At 34.5% G+C, this 21,770-nt stretch overlaps 2 protein-coding genes across 2 annotated transcripts; both read right to left on the bottom strand.

The window, feature by feature from the left end:
- Positions 1–4,183: 4,183 nt before the first annotated feature.
- Positions 4,184–4,983, bottom strand: LOC110094739 (acylphosphatase). The gene is made up of 2 exons (XM_020820043.2): positions 4,807–4,983; positions 4,184–4,715 (listed from the first exon to the last, which is right to left on the bottom strand). Exons 1-2 carry the CDS (start codon positions 4,933–4,935, stop codon positions 4,446–4,448), a joined length of 399 nt encoding a protein of 132 aa, XP_020675702.1. The 5' UTR covers positions 4,936–4,983; the 3' UTR covers positions 4,184–4,445.
- A 904-nt stretch (positions 4,984–5,887) lies between these two features.
- Positions 5,888–16,375, bottom strand: LOC110094738 (14-3-3-like protein). Its single transcript, XM_020820042.2, has 6 exons — positions 16,191–16,375; positions 14,611–15,061; positions 14,448–14,526; positions 14,111–14,233; positions 6,263–6,379; positions 5,888–6,163 (listed from the first exon to the last, which is right to left on the bottom strand). The coding sequence occupies exons 2-6, from the start codon at positions 15,015–15,017 to the stop codon at positions 6,107–6,109; spliced, it is 783 nt and encodes a 260-aa protein (XP_020675701.1). The 5' UTR covers positions 15,018–15,061; positions 16,191–16,375; the 3' UTR covers positions 5,888–6,106.
- Positions 16,376–21,770: the final 5,395 nt, after the last annotated feature.

Raw genomic sequence — 21,770 nt, 5'->3', positions numbered from 1 at the left:
CTAAAAATTATTTTAAGTGGTAAAAGTCCTCTCAAACAAGTGAAATTTTTCTGTGTCGATATGAATACCAACGGAGGCAAATCAGAGCATGTAAAGTCATCCTTTGTTGTGTATTGTGGTTATGTACACGCCGTGTACCTAGTGATGTGACATGCTTTGATTCACCTCCAGATGATTTGCTATCCATATAGAATAATTTCTCTCCAAATGAAGCATAAATCTATTAAATTGAAATATTATCATTTCTTGTTTGAGTGAGTTAGGTTCAACTCAATTTCAATTTCAAGTGGAGCTAATTTATGTGCTAAATTGAATCAAATATCCTAATTTAAAAAAAAAAAATCTTAATTTTAAATTGATTCAAAGTGTATATTTTTTGGATTGTTAAAAATTTATATTTAATATCAATTACATATAATATTAAAATGTATATATTGATGCCAAGATTTTTAATGATTTTCCTACGACCACTAAATTAAAAGACAAATCCCAGTTGGTTCACATGAAAGCAGAATATATTTTTTAGGTTTATAAAATTTCATGTAATTTGCAGGCTTGATAAATGTGCCAATGAACAATATCAACATAATTGCATTAAAACATTTTTTTAAAGGCACCAATACACAAAGGGACATAAATTCATACTTAATTAATGAGTACAAAATATAAATCAAACAATCAACTAGTCTTGATCGAGAACTTGTCTTTGACTTTATTGAATTATTTTTAAATATGGAAAGCTCGAGAAATGATATGAGTGTAGAGGAGATATAGAAGAATTCTAAGTAGCAAAACGAGTAGGTTTTAAAAGAAATAATTCTTGTAACTTGCCAAAGATGGAAGCAAGGAAGATGCCACAAAGGAAAATTTATGTTATGGAATTCAACCATAAATCTTCATTCCAAGAATTTTAACACTCCAATTTTAGTGTAAAACATCATCAATCCATTCATTAATTCAGCTAAGGATATTTATGAACTCTTACATAAAAGAAAACTTTAAATATAAGCAAAAGGAGGGAGGAGTTAGGCAGGCTTCTCATGAAAGGGTGCTTGAGTGGTTCAAGCACGCCTTGGTGAAGAAGAATTTCGCACTAAGGATGGTTGTAGGTGATCACTCTTAGGTTTCGTTTGGGACGACTTTCTTACGGCTTCTTAAAGCAGTTTTCTAGTAATTTTTGTACTAAAAAGCTGCTTTAAGAAGCAGTAACAAAGCTGTCCCAAACAAAATCTTAATGAGGTAGTTACATTTTTATGTAGTTACCTCTCATTTGAGTTTAAGGGGCATTTCTCTCCACGGTTTGATTTGTGACCTCAAAGTTTGAAATTTTGAATTTCAAAATTTTAAATTTTAAAATTTGAAATCCAAGTTTTTTCAAATGTCACAAAAACACACATTGCAACAATTTATTCTTAAACTAATGAGAATAACAAATAATATAAATAAACCTAAATTAATGGTCTTATTTGGGCTTTTGTGATTGGCCCATATCTAATTCCATCTTATATGGCCTTAAATTGGTCCATTTCAATCTCCACGTGCTCCCTATGCTATATATCAGATTATTGCTTCAATTGTTGCTATTGTCCCCAAGGCCTATTATTGGTTTGTGGTTCACTTCAATAAGCAGGTTCATTATTTCTTGCCATAAATTACAACCATGTTGGATGTTTATTTTGAAGTTATTGATTATCATATTTGCGGAAGTAAGGTCCCTTCAGAATTGCAAAGGATCAATGATTGTTTGATTATTTGACTAGTAAATTTCAATGCATTTGATTTCATGAAATAGGATAGTTCGCTGGATAATCTGTCAGAAATTTTTGATTGGATATTCTGGGTCAACCGCCGCTCCGATTGCCGGACGAAAATTAAGAATGGATCTGCCCATGCTATCAGGTTCATATTATTTCTTGCCATAAATTACAATCATGTTGGATGTTTATTTTGAAGTTGTTGTCTTGTTGATAATCATATTTGCGGAAGTCGGGTCCCCTCAGAATTGCAAATGATCAAAGATTGTTTGATTATTTGACTGGTAAATTTCAATGCATTTGATTTCATGAAATAGGATAATCTGGAGGATAATTTGCTAGAAATTTTTCGTCGAATATTCTGGGTCAACCGTCGCTCTGACTGCCGGATTGACCACAACATAAAACCATAGGAAAGCAGTTGGAAAAATTCCCGTCGGAAATGAGCTGCCGGTTCTCGTTTCCTACGCAGCTATTACCGGCGGAAAAATATCCACCAGAAAGTCGCCGGAAAAATCCACCAATAATGAGCAATTTTTCTATATTTATCACCTTTTTGAAATTATTACTAACTATAGCTTCGAGGTGTCTCATTCTACCTAGCATAATGCAAACTAATGAACCTAACTTTCTTTTAGTAATTTATTTTAATTCTTTTGAGGGGATTATTACCATTATCATTAAAAATAATTAAAAATGAATAAAAAGGTTTAACCACATCTATTTCTCCTCTAAGTGCTGTAGGAAGTAAATGGAAATGCGGATAACTTTATTAGCATATGCCTTCCTTAAAACTATCTCATACAGCTATGGAGGGATTAGAGCTTCTTCCTTAAGACCTTCGCATTATTAGTAGAAGCTACATGTTTTTTATGACCTGAGGAATAGCTTGCTAAGCAATTTCCCTCTTCATGTTTCTAAATAAAAAGAGCTAGCATGTGAGTTTATCCCTTTATTAATGGGTTCAGTGGGGAGTGTAACTTGCACAACTTCTATATTATTGTGCTATGACAGAAGCAAGAAAAGAGACTTAGAAGCAATCTTGGGAGCAACAATGGCGAAGAAATCCGCATGGAAGAGACGCTTATTACTCCAAGGACAAAAACACAATCTCAACATTTGAGACTTGCATTTCCAGCTTATTGTTTTCATTTATTTAGATTTTGTTTGGAATAGCTTTCTTACTATTTCTTAAAGCAACTTTATAATACAAAAATTTAAAAATTTATACTAAAACATTGCTTTAAGAAGCAGTAAGAAAGCAATCCCCAACAAGTCTTAATCTGATTCGTTTTAATAATTGTTCTACAAATGTTATATTTTTGACAATAGGAAGTCTGCATTTTCAAGTGGATCTTATTTTCACAATTTGTATTGTCAAGTTGATCTTATTTTTCATTCGTGAAATACATTCCATTGTTAAAATACTACCAACAGTTCATATACACTTTAATTGACTACCCATGAATTTAAGGGACGCCTAATTATGATGCATCTATACATTTCATGCAATGGACATAAGCTGCCTGACTTCATACTACACAGGTGTGCAAAAACAAGTTACCATAACGAACATCCAAGGACTTTCATTGGAGAAACCAAGTATGCACTAGAAATAGTCATGTTCAAAATTTAAAAAAAAATGCAACACTAACGGGAGAACTTGCCCCTTAATGAACTAGGACAACACAAAATAATGAAAACAGTCGCTTCATTTGGGACGGCTTTTTTACTACTTCTTGAAGCAGCTTTTTAGTACAAAAATTAAATTTTTTATGCCAAAAAGTTGCTTCAAGAAGCAATAAAAAGCCAGTCCCAAACGAAGCAAAAATCTCTTCATCAAGAGCAGAAGCAACTTTGTCCAGTTAGTTGATATCAGCCTTATGAACCCTTTCTCCATTTGTATATCTCCATTGTGGCATGAGGCTTTAACTCTAACATTAATCTTTCTATATATAACTTATTTTCTTCCCAGTTGTCTTATTAGTGCATCTTCTACCATTGGTTGTGAAAGAGGAAGCAAAAATAGAATTTTAACAGGAATGTTCCTCATTAAGGTGAGGTAAATTGTAAAACCCAGTGGGAATAATTAAGGCTTCGTTTGGTTATCCGGTATTTTTGAAAATTGTAGTTTTAAGAAATACCGGTTTAGAGAAAAGAGTTTCTTAAACGGAGAAGCATATATAAAAAGCTTTCTTAAAACAGCAGAAAAATGAATAAAAAAGTGTTATTGAGAATGTGGTTTGAAGAACCAAACAGTAAATTTACAATTTTAAAAAGGAATAAGCACAAAAAAAGTCCAATCAAACTAGGCCTAATGCTAGTGCCATTTGAATTAATTGTCACAGTTTCCTTCTCAAATTGTGGCATGTGGCATCATAAGAGGAGTTATGCATGGAACCTTTTTTTTTTTTCATAATAAAACTTCATTTTCAAAACACAGAAATGCAGTTTTACCATTCAACTACATCACAAACCTATACGTATACAGGCAATTCAAGTATTTCTTCAAAGTACAATCAACCAGACACACACTCCAATGTAATTCCAATGCCATAAGAAGTTGATCTCTCCACATTTCGTATAAACACATATAATATATATCACACAAGGCAATGTTGAGTGTGTAAAACAAACTTATTCAAGTAGAGCATCAAATATACCCCTGCTTCAATTCAAGCAAAAATTAATTCAGACAGTGGGTTTGCGTTGGAAACCTTGGCCAGGGTCTTCGTTCCAGGGAAAGGAAGCAATGCCGGTGACGACGGAGGACGGAGGTCCGACCCTGCAGCGCCTCTCGACCATATCCTGCACGGCGTCTGGATCACCGGAAAACACGGCCTCAACGGAGCCGTTCCTACGGTTACGGACCCAACCGTGTAGGCCGAGCTCCCTTGCGTTCTCCACCGTCCAGTCTCTGAAAAACACGCCCTGCACCCTTCCTTTTATCTCTACCCGCACCTGCGAGCACAAATAAGAAGCTCTCAAGGTGTTCGATGAAATGCCAAGGATGAATCGTAAGTAAAGAAGGACAAGGACTCAAGACGCGTACAGTTTTGGACGGCGGCAATGATGCGGAGTTGGGGGATGCGGCGGCAGACATGGAGTGGCCGGAGTGAACGGATGCGCCGGCGGCGAACTTGAGGCGAAACAGAGCGGTGGGAGCAGAACGGGTGAACATTAGCGTGTGAGATCAAAGCCAGTGGGCACCGTTCTTTGTTATAGGGTGATGCGAGTAAAAATTTAAATAGAGCTTTGATTAATTACTAATTAAGATATTTTGAATTTAAAAATTATATTTAATGATATGTGCATGAATTTATTTTAATTAAATATTAAAAAAATAAAAATTAATGTTTTTAAAATAAAGTACATTATATATATTTCTATTAAATAATTAATTTTATTCTCTCTCTATATATATATATATATTAATTTTTAAAATGTAAGAAAATTTGAATATGATTATGCAGGATTTAATCATGAGGAAAAGCCTTAGGTCTATAAGAAAATTTGGTCATTTAAATGTTTAATTTTTAAAATTATGTTCAGATTTATTTATTTAGTTAACCAATGGATGAAAATTAGTTTTAATAGAATAATTATTAAGAGGTCGTTTGTGATCAATTGCCTTTTTTTTTGGAGAATTAGGACATAATGAATCCTTAAATCTAATTGATCTCCAAACAGTGAATTATGTTCAGCATCTGCACAAATAAATCTCTCAAAAAAAATGGACTTCATCTAACGCATTCTAAAGTTCCATCGCTTGTAGGATTGGGAGATCAGTAAAAATAGTCTCAACCAAGTAAAATCTTTAAGATTATGAGATGATAACATAAAATAAAATACATGCCACGTGTCACTATACGTGCATGTGAAGAAATTACAATTCATGTGAACATTTTGCAAAACTTAACCCATCCATCCGAATATTATGAATTCCACCAATAAAAAAAAAAAATCATATATGGCTTAGAGATCATAATAAAGCTTAAATTCACTTACCGCTCATAAGCATAACAGCAGCTATATTAGAAATTAAAAACAGCAACCACTATAATAAACCAATCAAACCTCCTTCAATGAAAAAAAAAAAAAACAGTAGTAATTATGTGCCACACGACAAAGTTAATGAAATCTATTTGATTTTAGAAGCAATCATTACATATTCTACATTAGCAATACCACAATTTTAAGGAAGAACATGGACTAAGGCTTCGGTTGGGACAGCTTTCTTATCGGTTCTTAAAGCAGCTTTTTAATAAAAAATTAAAATTTATGTACTAAAAAGCTGCTTTAAGAAGCAATAAAAAAGTTATCCCAAACGAAGCCTAAAACTCGCATCATAACTAGGGCTCTCCAGATTCGCGTTTTGGAGCATCTTTGATTTCCTCCCCCGCATCCTCCTACGTTGAAGGAAACATTTGGTTGTGAGGAGGATAACACATTTGGCTGAGTAACAATCAGTATGAAAAAAAAAAAAGGTTAAGTAAGAAACAAATTACATTTATATCAGAGGTCCACAATGTCAAGTTGTCTCTGAGGAGCTGCATGATCAATGTGCTGTCCTTGTAGGACTCCTCACCCAAAGTGTCCAGCTCCGAGATAGCCTCATCAAAGGCCTTTTCAAACAGAGAAAATAAATTCCAACAAAAATGTCAAAGCCAAAATGATCTAAAGCTTCATAGTCTTTGCCCAATAAGAGAGAAAAAACCAACAATCCAAAGAGGCACCACTGTATGCAGCAACCCTACCTTGGAATTGCTTCACCAATATTTTCTTCTAGTAGAACACTTTAGTTTTAAGAGATCTTCTACTTCTAAAAAATAGCAACTTTGAATAAAATGGTAACATTTGTTTCTCCATTGCTATTGAAGTCTTTTATTCCGACAGCAATTTGTTCTAAAGATATCTAAAATATTAGCAATTTTATGTAGGCAATTCTAAGATTATTTTAAAACTTCCAAGTAGTAAACAGCTAAGGGTATGATCTACAAAGAAATATTTCATGCAACCTACTTGATGTGTTTTTGAAGGACCGGTCCAATCTGGACCAGCATTTGTCTAAAGGAGGTGAAAGGATTCTGCCTCCAATATGCCGCCCCCTTTAGGGGGTGGGATCCAGCAATAAATCAAGGCTTTAATGAGGAATTAAAGAGAACATTAGGAGGAAAATTTAAATTAGAAGGGCTCTTTGGGTAGTTTACTGAAGGAATTGTATGTTACTATATTTAAACATGTTGGGAGGCTAGGGTTAGGGTTTTTATCTCGAATTTTGGCTGAAAAATAGAAGGTTCTTGTGTCTTGAGTGGGCTCTAGCAGCGTCTATAGATTTGGGAAAGTAAAATCTTCCTCTCCAATAAAAGATTCATTGTATCTTACTGATTTTCTTCAACTAATTTCAATCAAAAGTGCAATTTCTGGTTTTCTCCATCCGAGTTCTTTGTAATTCCTGTTTTCCCAATTGCTGAAATTAAATTTCAGCAAGTAACTTTTCTGGTTTTCTACAAGGGATTCCTATCAGTTTTCAAAAACATCAAAATTGAAATTATGTTTTCTTTATGGTTACTCTCGATTAATTAGTTTTTTGCATGCATACCTTCACTTATAAAAAGAAGTTCACAAATGTTTGAAGTCTGCAAAACAAATTTTTACTTGCATTGCATTATTGCAAAATTAAAGCATTATTTTCTCTTCTTTTATATAATCATTCTTTCATAAAAAAGAACACAATTGCTTTGTGCATTTGTAAGACTAAAAAGGCTCTGTATAAAAAAATATATATCAAAGATATCTTGGGACTAAGTCGTCCATTGTGGATCTCCACCTCACCTAGATGCTCTTTTAGTCAAACATTATTCAAATCATCAAATATATTTTTTTTCCACCCTTGACATTTGTTGACCTCTATGCATTATCCAAAAGACAAAAAAAAATTCACACACCCGTTATGCAATGCCGGCTGTCCACACCTGTAAACCATCGGATCCTCAAATCCAGCCGAAACCGTGCAGAAATCCCGCACCTCGGACTGTCGAACCCTCAAATTCGCAAGAAATCCCGTCGAGGCACTGTAGATTCGGCGCTGTTCCGGGAATTGCTCGCCTCGATCGCGCTCCCATGGACGTCGTTAAATACCGCGACCAAACTCCTCTCTACGCTGCTTCTCTCGACTCTTCCTCCCCCGATCCCACGACAGAAGCTTCGATCTCCCCACTGCTCTCTCCCGACCCCATCCCACTCTCTGCTTCCCGAATACCTCCCGACCTCCTGCTCCATCCCGTCCGACTCCAACAACACGCAACTCCTGCGGGTTCGTCCGATCCAGAGGAGCCGAGAGAGAGAGAGAAAGAGGGAGAGATCATTCTCCTTACCTGTGCAACCCGACACCCCATTCCGTCACCTTCTCCACTGCCGACGCCTCAAGCCCTAGCCGAACCCCTGGCCCTCCGACTCCGCTCCATCTACGACTTTCCCTACCTGTTCGGATCGGAAGTAACCGCAGGAGCTCGCTAGCTTGAAGGTAACCATCTCCCTCTCATGCGTTTCTCGGCCAAATCCCGTGAAATAGAGAAAAAAAAGGGGGAATGAGGTTAAAACATTTTAATTAACTTTAATTAATAATAATAGTTATTTAATCATAATTTTTTATTAGTTATTTAATTATGATTAATTAATAGTTAATTATTAGTTATAATTATTTAATTAAATATAATTAATTTCGATTAATTATAGTTAATTATTAAATAATTATAAATATAATTAATCTATTAATTGTAATTAATTAATAATTAGTAATTAATTGATAATTTTAATTACTTAATTATTATTATAATTAATGTTAATTATAAAAGATATATGACATAGCACATATGGTGGTACGTGTCCTCTAACCGGCAGTTTCGCCGCTAAATGGCACTGCAGGTAAACGGTTATGACCCGGGGCCCTCTGAACCGAGTGGTTTTGCCGCCAAATGGCACCACAGATAGCGGTTATGGCCAGAGCCAATACGCTCCTTAATGGCGTTAAATCCTTGAGATATGAATCAATAGGATATGATCGATAGGGCACAAAGCCCTCTGTTAGCTAAGGTGGATTTAAATTTGTCCCCTTAGACAAACATTCAACCCCGGTCTACAAGGTCCCCTTGAACGAAGCAACCCATGGCTGCCGACAAGGATCCTTCTGTCAGGTTGGGTCGACTACCTCCTCTGACTAAGTAGACCAGGGACCACGATGGCCCGGGAGGACGGAACCATGGGATCTTGATTCGGGCCCATCATCCATTCCCCCACCATCCGCTTTAAGTAAAAGATGATGAAATTTCTACTTTAAATATAAAATCTTCAAATCCCCAACAACTTTCCAAAATTCTCAAATTCTTCAACCATTCCATACTTATGCTGCTACTATATGCCAGATAACACGTATTCTATACGTATCTGATTGACGACTAGCCTTAATCGAAAGTTCTCTCTCGTGATCGGGAGGGGTAATTAACTATAGCGCCTATAGGAAACCAGAACTCAGATCATAAAGTCCTCGCAAAATGAGGGCGAAATCTCTGGGTAGTGTCTTATCTACAAACCCATCTGCCTTCCAAAATTTACCTCGGAACTTAGTTCGTTAAAACTCCCTCGCCGAATAAGAAAAGCGAGTGGAGGCCGGGGCCGAATTTTCGGAGCCCACAACATTTTTATTTTTATTTTTAAACAGTTCACTATGCAATGTGTTTGCAATCATGCATGCCCACACATCATTAAATAACCCTTACATTAACCTGGAATTTGAAACTTCAACATTTAATAGCATACACAAGGTTAATAATTAATTATTTTGTCTCAGACAAGTAAGTGCTTCATTTGATTAGCATGATAAGGATAACTATCAAAGAACTGCTAGTTTTGTTGAACTAGAATTGATAAGAAAAAAAATAAATAAATTGGAACTGCTTATGGGAAAAAGAGAGCCTTGGGCGAAAAACTCTAACAAGTGCAGAGTTGAATTTTTTTTTTTAATTTAAATATTGCATAAGACAATCAAAATCTTATTAACCATAGGATGGTCAACTTACCTAGTAGGAGATTTCCTTCAACTTTTGACAAAAGGAGATAGGGAGAATTATATCTTAGTATGAATCATCACTCATGAAATTAATGATAGATTCAATTATATAAATGACAAATTCAACAATCTTGAAATATTACAAAAATAAATCTTGTTAAGCCAACAATAAGGTCAAACACCTACACCTAATTTTGAGAGTGACCAAGAAACTCTCACCAAACACACAGATGTAAGCCTCCAATTTATTTGAATAATCCCTAGCACCCCTTCTAACTTGGCTACCCATATTAATGAGCCTTTTACAATAACAACATCAAGCCTTTATCTCACTATGTGGGCATATTAATGAGCCTTTTGTTGCATATTTTTCCATTGAGAGTCAAACACCCATTGCACTCTCGGAGAATTTGAGCGGGTTATATATACAGTCCTCTAGTAAGCTCGCCAATGTCCTATTAAGCATAAGATGCACATAATATAGTCAATCCAAACTTTCTGATTGATTGCCTAATTTATTGCTTGATAAAACTTTTTTGAAAAAGGCGTATGCACCTAGGGGTGTAAGCTAGCCAAGTTGGTTTACAAGCCGGCTCAAGCTCGACTCATTAAGCTCACAAGTTGAGTTTATCAAGCCACGAGTTTGAGCTTGAACCCATACTTGAGCTCATATATTAAATGACCTCGAGCTCAGTCTAGCTCGGCTCATAAGCTCATTGAGCCGCATGATTAACTTAAAATCATTTAAAAATTAATTTAAATTAGCATAATATAATACATTTTAACATTTTAAAATTAATTATATTTTAAAATAAAAATTCTAAAAATAAAATAAAATTTTAATTTAAAACTAAAAAATTGAGTCCAGCACAAGCTTTCAAATGAGCTCGAGCCGATAAATTTTTAACGACCCAAGTTCGGGTTCAAGTTCAATAAGAAATAAACAAGCTTATCTCGATTAGTAGATACTCGACTCAACTCGATTTGTTCACACCGCTAGATGCACCATCACATTATGATATGCAAATATATGTTATAGCTTCAAATCCCCAACATGACTTTTTTAACCAATTTGACATACTCGATAAGATATCTCTCCTTCAGATGCCTAAAAAATCAATACCACTTCAAATACAGTACAGATACTTGATTAAGCATCATAAGCTATACTATGACATTGATGGTTTGTTCTTTATATCACCTAATTTGATCAACGTGACTCATCATTCATTTTATGATAAAATATTTTCATGTGCACATGATATACATAATTATTATTCACATGGGATACAATGAGTTAATATAACAAGTGATAATTTTCAAGATAATTCACATGGAGAATATAATAATAATGATTATGGTTTGACGTACACTCGATTCTCTAGCACTATGAATCCACCTAATACTACATAATAAGTATGACCCTTAGCCCTAATATTGATTTTTTTTTTTTTGCCTCATGACATGTTATTTTTTTTTTTTTTTTTTCATTATAAATGCTATCATTCCCATCCAATGGGATTATCAAATATTGCAAGTCCATTGCTACAACTATTGTCATTATCAGTGATCTCAATAGCTATGTATATTGTATCACAGGATGACTCAAAGATATATATACTTCACCACTTGTTACACATGAAATATTGACACTCTTACTTTACAACACTTCTAACTTTGCGAATCAAGCAGAGTTTAACAGGTGGACAAGGGTTGATGCAAACAATCATATGAAGATCCAAGAAAGCCCATTACTAGATCAACTACAAAAGCACATCATCAAAATCCAATAAATTATAGCTTTTAACTTTTAAGTTCTCTCCTGTAATTTTCATGTTTTTCATCTACAAAGGGGTTGAAGGAATATTTTTAATATAAAATCTTCCTTTGAAGGCTATTCAATTACTTTAAATTGAGGACCCCTCTTTGCAATCAAAGACTTGGGGAATTTCTCATGATTGGTATCGTTTTCGCTAGTTTTCAAATAGGGTCCTTGGGCAAGGCGCCAATTCTAGATTTGGAGGAGCTAATGGAAGGAATTTTGGGGCATTTCTTTGTGTTCTCCTCATTTTCTACAATAAAGTCTTTTTTATATTTACATTGCTTCAATTAAAAATAACTTTGATCTCTTGCAAAAAACTTGTGTCTACAGTGCTGAGTTGGTGTTGCCAGCTTTTAGATTGATATGCAAAACAACCATACTTAAGGTTTGTTAAGGCTAACCTATCTCTTTCCCTCTCTAAACTTGTTCTCCTGCATCCCAACACCTTTCAAAAGCCTTAAACAACTTCAAAGCTCATAAAAATCAAGTCATACAACTTCCTCAGTTTGTCCACCTATTGTGATTATTATACATACAAAATTCATAACTTTTTATCCACATTTCTAATTGATCTAAAATCATATTCATTTGATCTAAAGATCCTCACCTATTCTATCAAAGAAATGTTGACCATCAGTTATAAAAATTTTCAGTCAAAAATCTATTTCAAAATCCTATAACTATTCAGTACCTTCCTTAGCCTTCAATCAATCATAAACCTTCCATCACCACTCCAGCAACATTTGAAACCTATTAATAACATGCCCATCATTCATATTACACAAACTCTTCATTATTGAAATAATATGGTAAAACAGCAGCATCTGCCTATAAAACAAAGTCACATGAGGCAACTAGATGAGACTTCCAAGCAACAGCCTAATAATAATATCACTCGAGTCATTTAGCAATCCATAGCATTCGCCCTATACTAGCATGATGACTAAACAATGGCTGCTCATTGCCATAAAAAAGAATTATCCTTCAACATCAATAGATAACTTCAATGAGATCATTGACATAATAATCACCCTGAAGATCTTCGAAGGGTTTCCAAAGAAAGTTATAGCATGTCTTTATATGCATATAGACCACAAAATCTTCAAAATAAACACATTCTATGTAGGAAATCATTTCCTGCAACTCAAAACTGGTTAAGCGTCAAAATTAAGTAATTCCAAAGTCCAAACGCCTACACCCTCCAGAACTGTTCCAGAGCAAACCCACCATCCTCTATCAATTAACCTTGAACCATCTTCCCTTAATAATTTGAAACATTTACTGCACTAATAAAGAACAGAAACGAACTTATTCTATCTTACATTATTTGAATTCAAATACAAAGCAAACAAAATAGTGCTTCAAACTAAGCACCATATAACCATAAAAGTAAATGCCTGAATTAATGTAGGATGAAAACTGACAAAAATTTTACAACAGTATACTAAATGTTTAGAACAATTCATTAAGCAACCAACAATAAACCTACCTCGGACCTACAAATTCTTAAATATCGACAATGAACATGCCACATGAATGGAATTCATATTTTCATACAAGATGTTAAGTTGCCTTTTTACCACGAGTTTCATTTAAGGAAAAAAAGCATAAACATAACACCGCATATAGCCCTTGTCCAACCAAAAAGTCACACGTACAAAAACAGTTGAAAAAAAAAAAAAACAGCTACATAAAAACACAAAGGGTAAAAGGTTCCATGAAGAGGCATGGACAAGCATGACCTCAACCAGAGGACAACTACGACTGAGGCAAACACTTTAAAGACAAACAATAAAACTCGGCTGAAGAGCTAGGATGAAATGCGAGAATTTTTTTTCCACAAGCATGCCTATATAATGAAGGCTGCCTAGCTATCAACCAACATATGGATGGATGTCTTTAAGGAGACGGTAGTCATGGGGACCTTCTAGAACACCAGAGTAGCGAAGGAAGCTAGTAATAAGTTTTTTTTTTTTAATGGAAAAAACTTTCAAGCATAAATAAGACATTTAATATGCCAAAGGGAACTCAAACAAAAAGGGACTCATTCATAATGGCATTCACGAAAGACAGCAGGCAACATAGTGTTGACGAGAACTAAGCTATGCAGCGATAAAAAATTCATTCTCCTTGCTACCGAAGACAGAAATTTAATGTGTTTAGTTTAGTGGAAACTGACAAGGAATACTTTTCAACAAACAAAACATAAACATAAACATTCTTGAATCCCCTTCATTTGCAATAGTTTACATCAACTTTTCTTCAAACCAAACCAAACAACCAATTGATAAACATTAAACTTTTTTGACCCAATTCTTGCATAACATGGTAAGTCACTTGTGCTATCAAACAGAAAGTATTCTAAAGATGATAATTAAGAACTCATTCAAATAGAAGTTGCACAAATACTCAAGATGATAATTACGAACTCATTCAAGAAAAGTAATATGGAATGCTAAAACACACCTGCTTTGCAAGATTGCAAGCACGATCTGGAGAGTTCAATATTTCATAATAGAAAACTGAGAAGTTCAAGGCCAACCCCAGTCGTATGGGATGAGTTGGGGCTAGATCGGACAATGCAATGTCCTGCAAATAATCAACAATGTATATATCAAACACATGCAAATGTTTTAAATTTTGATAAGGGGGGAGATTGAAATGAACAAAATAAATCTAAAAGCTAACACACAAGAAAATTGTTCAAATTTTATGAATAAGTTGTTAAATAGGTTAGATTCTTCTTCATACAAAACCTGATTAATACATAATGAAGTGGAGAGGATGAGGAAAAGGTCCCCACCTGAGCCGATTTATAGGCTAAAAGTGTATTCTCAGCAGCATCCTTCCTCTCTGCTCCGGTCTTAAACTCAGCTAGATACCTACGCATGAATCATTCAAGTATATTTAAAATGAGCACAAAATCTACTTCTTTATTTCTAAATATTATTGTAAATCTTAAAAACCTGTGGTAATCTCCCTTCATCTTGAGATAGAAAACCTTTGATTCAGCTGCCGTAGCAGAAGGAATGAGATGGGAGTCAAGCAGCTTTAAGATCCCATCACAGATCTTGCTAAGCTCATCCTCAATCTTGCCACGATACTCCTTGATCAAAGCCACATGATCCTCATTCCCACGACTCTCTTCTTTCTGCTCAATGGAAGAGATGATCCTCCATGAGGCACGGCGAGCACCAATCACATTCTTATATGCAACAGATAGAAGATTACGTTCTTCCACAGTTAGCTCTTCCACATCAACTGTTTTTACTACCTTCTCCATAAATTCAACCATCTCTTCATACCTCTCAGCTTGCTCAGAGAGCTTGGCCAAGTAAACATTATCCTCACGAGAAGACTCCACAGGAGACATTTTAAATTCTGCTATATGCTATGAACCACTATTGTTATCTAGCTCTGCAAAAATTCCAATATCTACTTCAAAATGTTGGCATGTATAAATATTTGCTTTACAAATCCACAAAATTATGAGGTGCAAGAAGGAAATGAAAATCATATATATATATAAAGCGTTGCACTTGTAATCCTTCAAGGTACCAAAAAAAATCAGTGACACAACAGAATAAAAGCAAAAGAACAACCCAAACGGTAAAATCAGTTTAGCCATAAATTGTAAATCAGATATCACACATCAGCAAAAGTTAGTATCAATCCACTTCAATAGGCAAGAGAAATAAGAACAGCATATCTCGGAGGGGAAAATAAAGCAAATGAGACAGAGATAGAGGGGAAGGAATCATTCTATGGCCTTCAATGGAAAATAGCAACCAGACAATATAATATGGCATAATTTTACCGTTTGTAATATTCAAAGAGATCCAATAGATGCCGAAAGATAAAAAAAAAAAAGAAATAAAAGAGTGCAAAGGGTACAAAGTATATAAAAGAGCAGTACAGGTTGAGGAAATAAAATATAACTATATTCTTTATTCGAGTGACTCAGGTCCCCCAAACCCCTATAAGAAAGTGCTCCCAAGGTCAATATCGGGCAGATCCGAATTATCAAAGCAAACTTATTCCACAACCTAGGAAATATCAATGGTACATCAAGCATTGTATCTCCCCTCTTTCAAACAAGCGAAAGAACAAATCAAACGGTAACAAAAATTATTTCACAATAAATTGTACATCAGATACTATAAATTGATAAAAAATATATCAACCTGATAAGAAAGAGATCCAGAGCAGAAGATAAATCAAGAAGAAGAGAGCAATATAGAAACACCCTACGGCTTATTGCAACAAATAACAACATGGCACAAAACTCAATGTAAACTGAATCATGACTGTGTTTCTGATCATCAAAGAAGTTTAAACAATGCCAAATAGATCTAACAATAATCACCTCGAAATAAAAAACCTCCACACAGAAAATTCAGACGCAGCCGGGGGAAAAATAGTACGATTTAACTAAAATTAAGGTTCCCTACGGCGAGGTTTGGCTGATCTGTCCCCAAGCCCTAACGATCAGAGAGATGAAACATGAGAAAAGAAAGAGGGATCGAGGAGGGAAGAGAAGCCCTACCTTCTTCACGGCAATCTGGATTTCCTCTCCAACTGGTAATTCCTCTGGCGAAAAGAAAGATTGAAGGTTTTCCTCACGGAGACTCTTTAGGATCGCTCCGCGTCCGGCCCGCCAGCTAAGCGGCCATCAAACGACAGGTGGTCAGAACGACCCTTATCAAGCGGCGGCTGACACGCGTCCGCGTCCCCTGCGCTGGCGGATGCGGATCCCACGCGCTCAATCTGCTTTCCTTTATTTTCGCTACTGTATTAAAATGGGTAGATCGTATCGGGTCGGATTCCGGATTTATATTTTAGGTGCTGCGTTTAATGGTTGAAAATTAATGGTTGTTAGTTGTTGGTTTGTTTTGTATGATTGGAAGCAAAAGTGGGAAGAAATTTTGTGTGGCCTTATATTATTAAAGATAATGTTATGATGATCAACTAGAACATTTGAAGTTTATGGGTAGGCAACTTTTTAAAAATATATATCAACTTGTTGTAATTTGGAGATGAAATATATATATATATTTTTAGAAATAATGTGTGATAAATCATGGAGTATGTGGCATTAACTCATGACGTTGAAGAAATGAGTTTGTCTTTTAACCAATAAGTCGTGAGTCATTTTACAAGAAGTTGCGTCTTTAGGCTTTGTTTAGGATGGTTTTCTTGTTGCTTTCTAAAGCAACTTCCTAGTACAAAAATTCTAGTTCAAAAATTTTTTGTATTAAAAAGTTGTTTTATAAAGCAATAAGAAAGCTGTCATAAACGAAGTCTTAGTGGACGATTTTGGCGGATGTACTAGTCAATTTTTATGTATTCAGTTAGCTTAATTATGACCCTTTATGTGACAAGGATGAGATGTTAGTATAGTAGGGATCTCAATATTCTTAAGATGTCCATTCTTGTTGTTGAAATATTCTTTCTTGTTTTAGAGAAGTTATTTGTCGAGAACCCTCTTCTAACTTTGATAATTGCTCTCAATTTTAACAGACTATGTTAACCTTGACAAAATTTGATGTAGGAACATCCTAGTTTTAGCACACCTTAGGGCATCTTCAACCGAAACTCTCATTTTTCACTGCAAAATGCAGTAAAATCAAAAAGTGTCGTGTTTCATCTCCAGTGGAACGCCATTTTGCCCCCAAATCATGGCTCGTTTCTTTTGCGCCTTTCTCGGATGAGTTCGGTAGAGAGAAAGAAATGGCGCAAGTGAACAGTGCGACGCCAATATTGGCGTGGCACTGTTCAACTGCGATCAAATGGCGGAAGAAATGGCGTTCGGTTGCGACGTTTGAGGGCCTCCATTCGACTGTTTGTCGAACGGTTGGAGATGATCGTATGAATAGTTTATCCTTTGTTAGCTTAGGTATACGTTTTCTAGAATCTTCTATTATGTTTATATATACAAGACATTGTAGAAAGGAGGAGATTATTGTTGAATATTAATCTTTTTTGAAGCTTTAAGCTTGTGTTTGGTCCCTGAATTAGGTATTCTTCTAGCAAATCCAATTCTTCCGCAGATCTACTACATCATAATTCATCTTAGTCTCAGGAGGTTTCCAAATGAAAATTCCAATAAGATGGCTACCACATTGATAATTTCTTTAAATGCCACCATCATATCTCTTTGAACAAATCATACCTAGCCACATATAAAGTTCCTCATAACTATCTCATGATGAATGAAATCTCATAATAAAAACTACTGCGGCTCTAAAATTATTAATAACATTAATTAATGGTGCATACGCATCTTATTCAACTCAAACATGGACCAACTAATCTTCACAACTCATTACGTCGGGTATATTGTTTTGAACTTACAAGATTTAAGCTATCACAATATTAACCGTCATTAAGGACAACACTCTCCTTATAAAACCCTTTGAAAGAGCTATAGGAAGACATATGTCAAGTGAGCTAAATTCACGACGTAAAATTATAGTTTCAAAAATATTAGAGCATGCAATCACTCGCTAGACATCAATGTGGATCACCTATCAAGACATGAACCAAATAAATTCTCTTAAATTGTAAATTTGTCTATCCTTAAAACTTGTGCATTGATTAGAGCTAAAATTGATAAAAATTTTCATTTCAAAATTTTGAAATTAACTGTAGAGGCTCAATTAGGCTCGGAATTGCCAAAATTAAGTCAAAAATATTAACAAAATAACGAAATATTTGTTTTAAGCTCAAAATCAAATACAAACTAGGTTGGAATGAGTGTGAGTCTGAACGCATGTCAGTGCAACTATGCATGTAGGCATGCATTCATTTATAAGAATACATATATACTTAAATAAAAGGTAAAAAATATGTTAAACTACCAAAGGACCTCGGCTCAAGTGGCAGTGGCATTTATTAGGCAAACACAAGGTGACAACATTAGCTTTTAGGATTGGTTTTTCTTTGAAATTGTTTCTCCTCATGTAGGTTTAGTGATTTGAAGAAAAGAAAAAAAAAAAATGTAGGTTTAGTGATTTACCCACCTATGCTTAGCTCGGTTGGTGGGCATGCTCGGTTGGGAACCTCCCATCCCGAGTTCGATTCCCACAAGTGGCAGTCGACTCTTAAGTGGAGGCTCCAAAGTGCCGGCTATGGGTTTTTGGCCTGGGTGACCCATTAGGTCGGTCGGGGTTTACGGACCGTCAAGCGTGCTCGACGAAGTCGGGTGTCGCAGCGGACGGTTCCTCGTCATAAAAAATAAAAAAAAATTAGTGATTGCATTTATTGAGGCTTTTTAATGCAATATGGTCCAACATGATTGGATTTTTCTCTATCGTTGTTTCTCGATTCTGCATGAGTCAGAAACTGTTTTTCATTGTGGGGTTTTAGTGCAATCTCCTACTTATTGAACTATGGGCTTAAATCAAATTAGTTTTTTTTTTAATTAGTTTAAAATATACTAATTCTTTCATTTGTTAGCTTCAATCCTATTATAATCATTATTGTGCATGTTGTTTCTTAAGAAAACTTGTTGATATTAATTGCAACATAATTTGAGCTCAAAACGACTTTAACACAAATGAGTCAAGTTTGAGCTTAAGTTTTGAGATCGAGTCGAGCTCAAGCCCTATATAACTTAGAGAAGTTGACCTCGGGCTCAACTCATCTCATTTGCAGCTTTAGCATAACGTGTTCAAAATTTTAGATCTCCATTAATTTTTTTGCATTGGATGCATTTTATGAGATATAATCAGATGACTCATGCTACTATTGAATTTGGTGGAAATGGTGCTTTTGGAATTTTTTATTGCCCTTATTTTCTTCGTTAGAGAGGTTGATAATTTTTTTAGTATGTGTTTTTTCCTTAATTTAAAGATTATACAAACTATTTTTGATGGGTGTTGATAGCCTTATCAATGATTATTTATATTATTACTTGATGAATAAATAATACAAACACTAGTACGGGATCTCATTAAAGCTTCGTTTGGGACGGCTTTTTTATTGCTTTCTAAAACGGAGTTTTAGTACAAAAATAAAAAAATTTGTACTAAAACTCCATTTTAGAAAGCAATAAAAAAGTCGTCCCAAACGAAGCCTAAAACTCCGCATTTATGCGTGCTTGGACGAGAGTAGTACTAGGATGGATGATCTCCAGCGAAGTTCTCATATTGCACCCCTTTTAAAATGCAGATAAAATTAGAGAGAGTCGCCTTAGATGATTTGGTCACATAAAATGTTGGTCTTCTAATAACCCCGTTAGGAGAGTATATGTATTTGATTTAAGCTATGTTAAGAGAAGAAGAGTTAGACATAAAAATACTTGGTTAGAAAAGATTTGAAATGATATTTTTTTATTATATTTAAATGAGAATTTGACTCATTATATGACACAATGGAGAAAAAAAGATTTATGTTGTCGACCCCATGTAGCAGAATAAATGCTTGATGTCGCTGTTATTGTACTTAGTTTATTATTCATAAAATAAATTTAAAATCTTAGATAGCTATGTGGTCATTATTATAAATTATAAAAGTTAAAAGAATAATTCTTTCAAATTTATTTATGGGGCATGACAGGTCCTATCACATAGATCAATTTTAGTTACTGCAATATGGTATTGGAGAGGTGCTACATGGGCAACATCAGATTTCTCACACTAACTTATTATTGATTTTGTTGTGGGAGAACTCTATTATATTATAATGGTGCTATTTGTTGTTTAATCTCCTATAAGAGTCGAAAGATTTGAGCTTTATACTCCATCATATGCATATGATTCTCTAAAGTGAGACATAGGTAGCTTTTACTAATCGGATTTTGTTCTTCTTGATTGAGAAATTAATTGCCAGTTTTTAAAAAGATGTTTGTAAAATATTATAAACAGACGATGTCAAACTATTATATTATAGAAATTTCTTTATGATAAAAAGATAATTTTAAGTCATAGATTTGCATATAAAACTTGACTTACATAGGTAATAATGGAGGAACATAGTAGATACGATAGTATTTATATGAAAAATTTCATTGAAGAAAACAACAATGGGCTTGGCCAAAATAAAATGATATATTGTATAACTTAAAATACATATTTTTGCTTTTCCTCTTCAATAAGATTACAACGTGATTGTTTGTGTACTAGATATTCGTACAACATTGAGACAGAAGTATTTTAACTCTATCGTCGGATGACGCCAAACTGTTTGTGTACAAGATATTCGTACAACGCTGAGACGGAAGTGTTTTAACTCTATCGCTGCGTATATTCTAGTCCGCAACAATGATGAACTTAAATTTGATCTCATGCAATTATATGATAAGCTTGCCAGAGAAGTAATAGAGGGATAAAGATGGATATTGTATATAGTTAGTTCAGTGATAAAGATTGGACTAGGACAATAAAAAATTAGTGGTCAAATTATAGTGATTAGACAATGGCGGCTAGACAATGCTAATTAGATGACAACAATCAGACGACGATGATTGGACAATGGCGGATGGCAAATGAAAGGTAGGCAATAGTAGTTAGATAATACTACTCTTGCGATGGTAGTTATATGATTGTAATGGTCATAAGTATCTTAGTGATATTCGAATTGAGGGATGTTGGGTACTTCAAATTCTTCTCATCGAAACGTGTATTTGGACTCTAAGCAATGAAAAATCAAAGATCATTTAGTCCATCATTTAATATCTAGAAATTTCTAACAATACCTTAAATGCTTAGTTTGAACTTATTTGGATTCAGATCATTTCTCTTTTAGTGTTGTTGGTTTTGTCTGAGATATTCAATTTAACTAAGTTGAAATTGCAATCTTAACCGCTTTGAATTTAAATTTAAAAATTTTCAATATAATATTGCATTATAAATGGTGTGTAGATAAGTAAAATATTTTTATCATGTATCATAGATAAATATAAAAATTTAAATATTAGGTATATAAATATATAAAATTTTCGTGATGGATATATACATTAAATTTTTTCTGAGTATAATATTTCTTTAAAAATGCTGCATATGCCAACTTTTGCTAATCAAAAGATCGAAGGATGATAGCCACTTGAGTATTAATTAATCACCCGCTATTATGACGGCATTCTTCACCAGGCAATTTGACTCCATTGAATCTTTTTGGCTTTTTT

This window comes from Dendrobium catenatum, unplaced genomic scaffold, assembly GCF_001605985.2.
Source record: "Dendrobium catenatum unplaced genomic scaffold, ASM160598v2 fragScaff_scaffold_659, whole genome shotgun sequence".
Classification (NCBI taxonomy): domain Eukaryota; kingdom Viridiplantae; phylum Streptophyta; class Magnoliopsida; order Asparagales; family Orchidaceae; genus Dendrobium; species Dendrobium catenatum.
The sequence above is the reverse complement of the archived record's forward strand: the minus strand, read 5'-3'. Positions and strand labels throughout refer to the sequence as shown.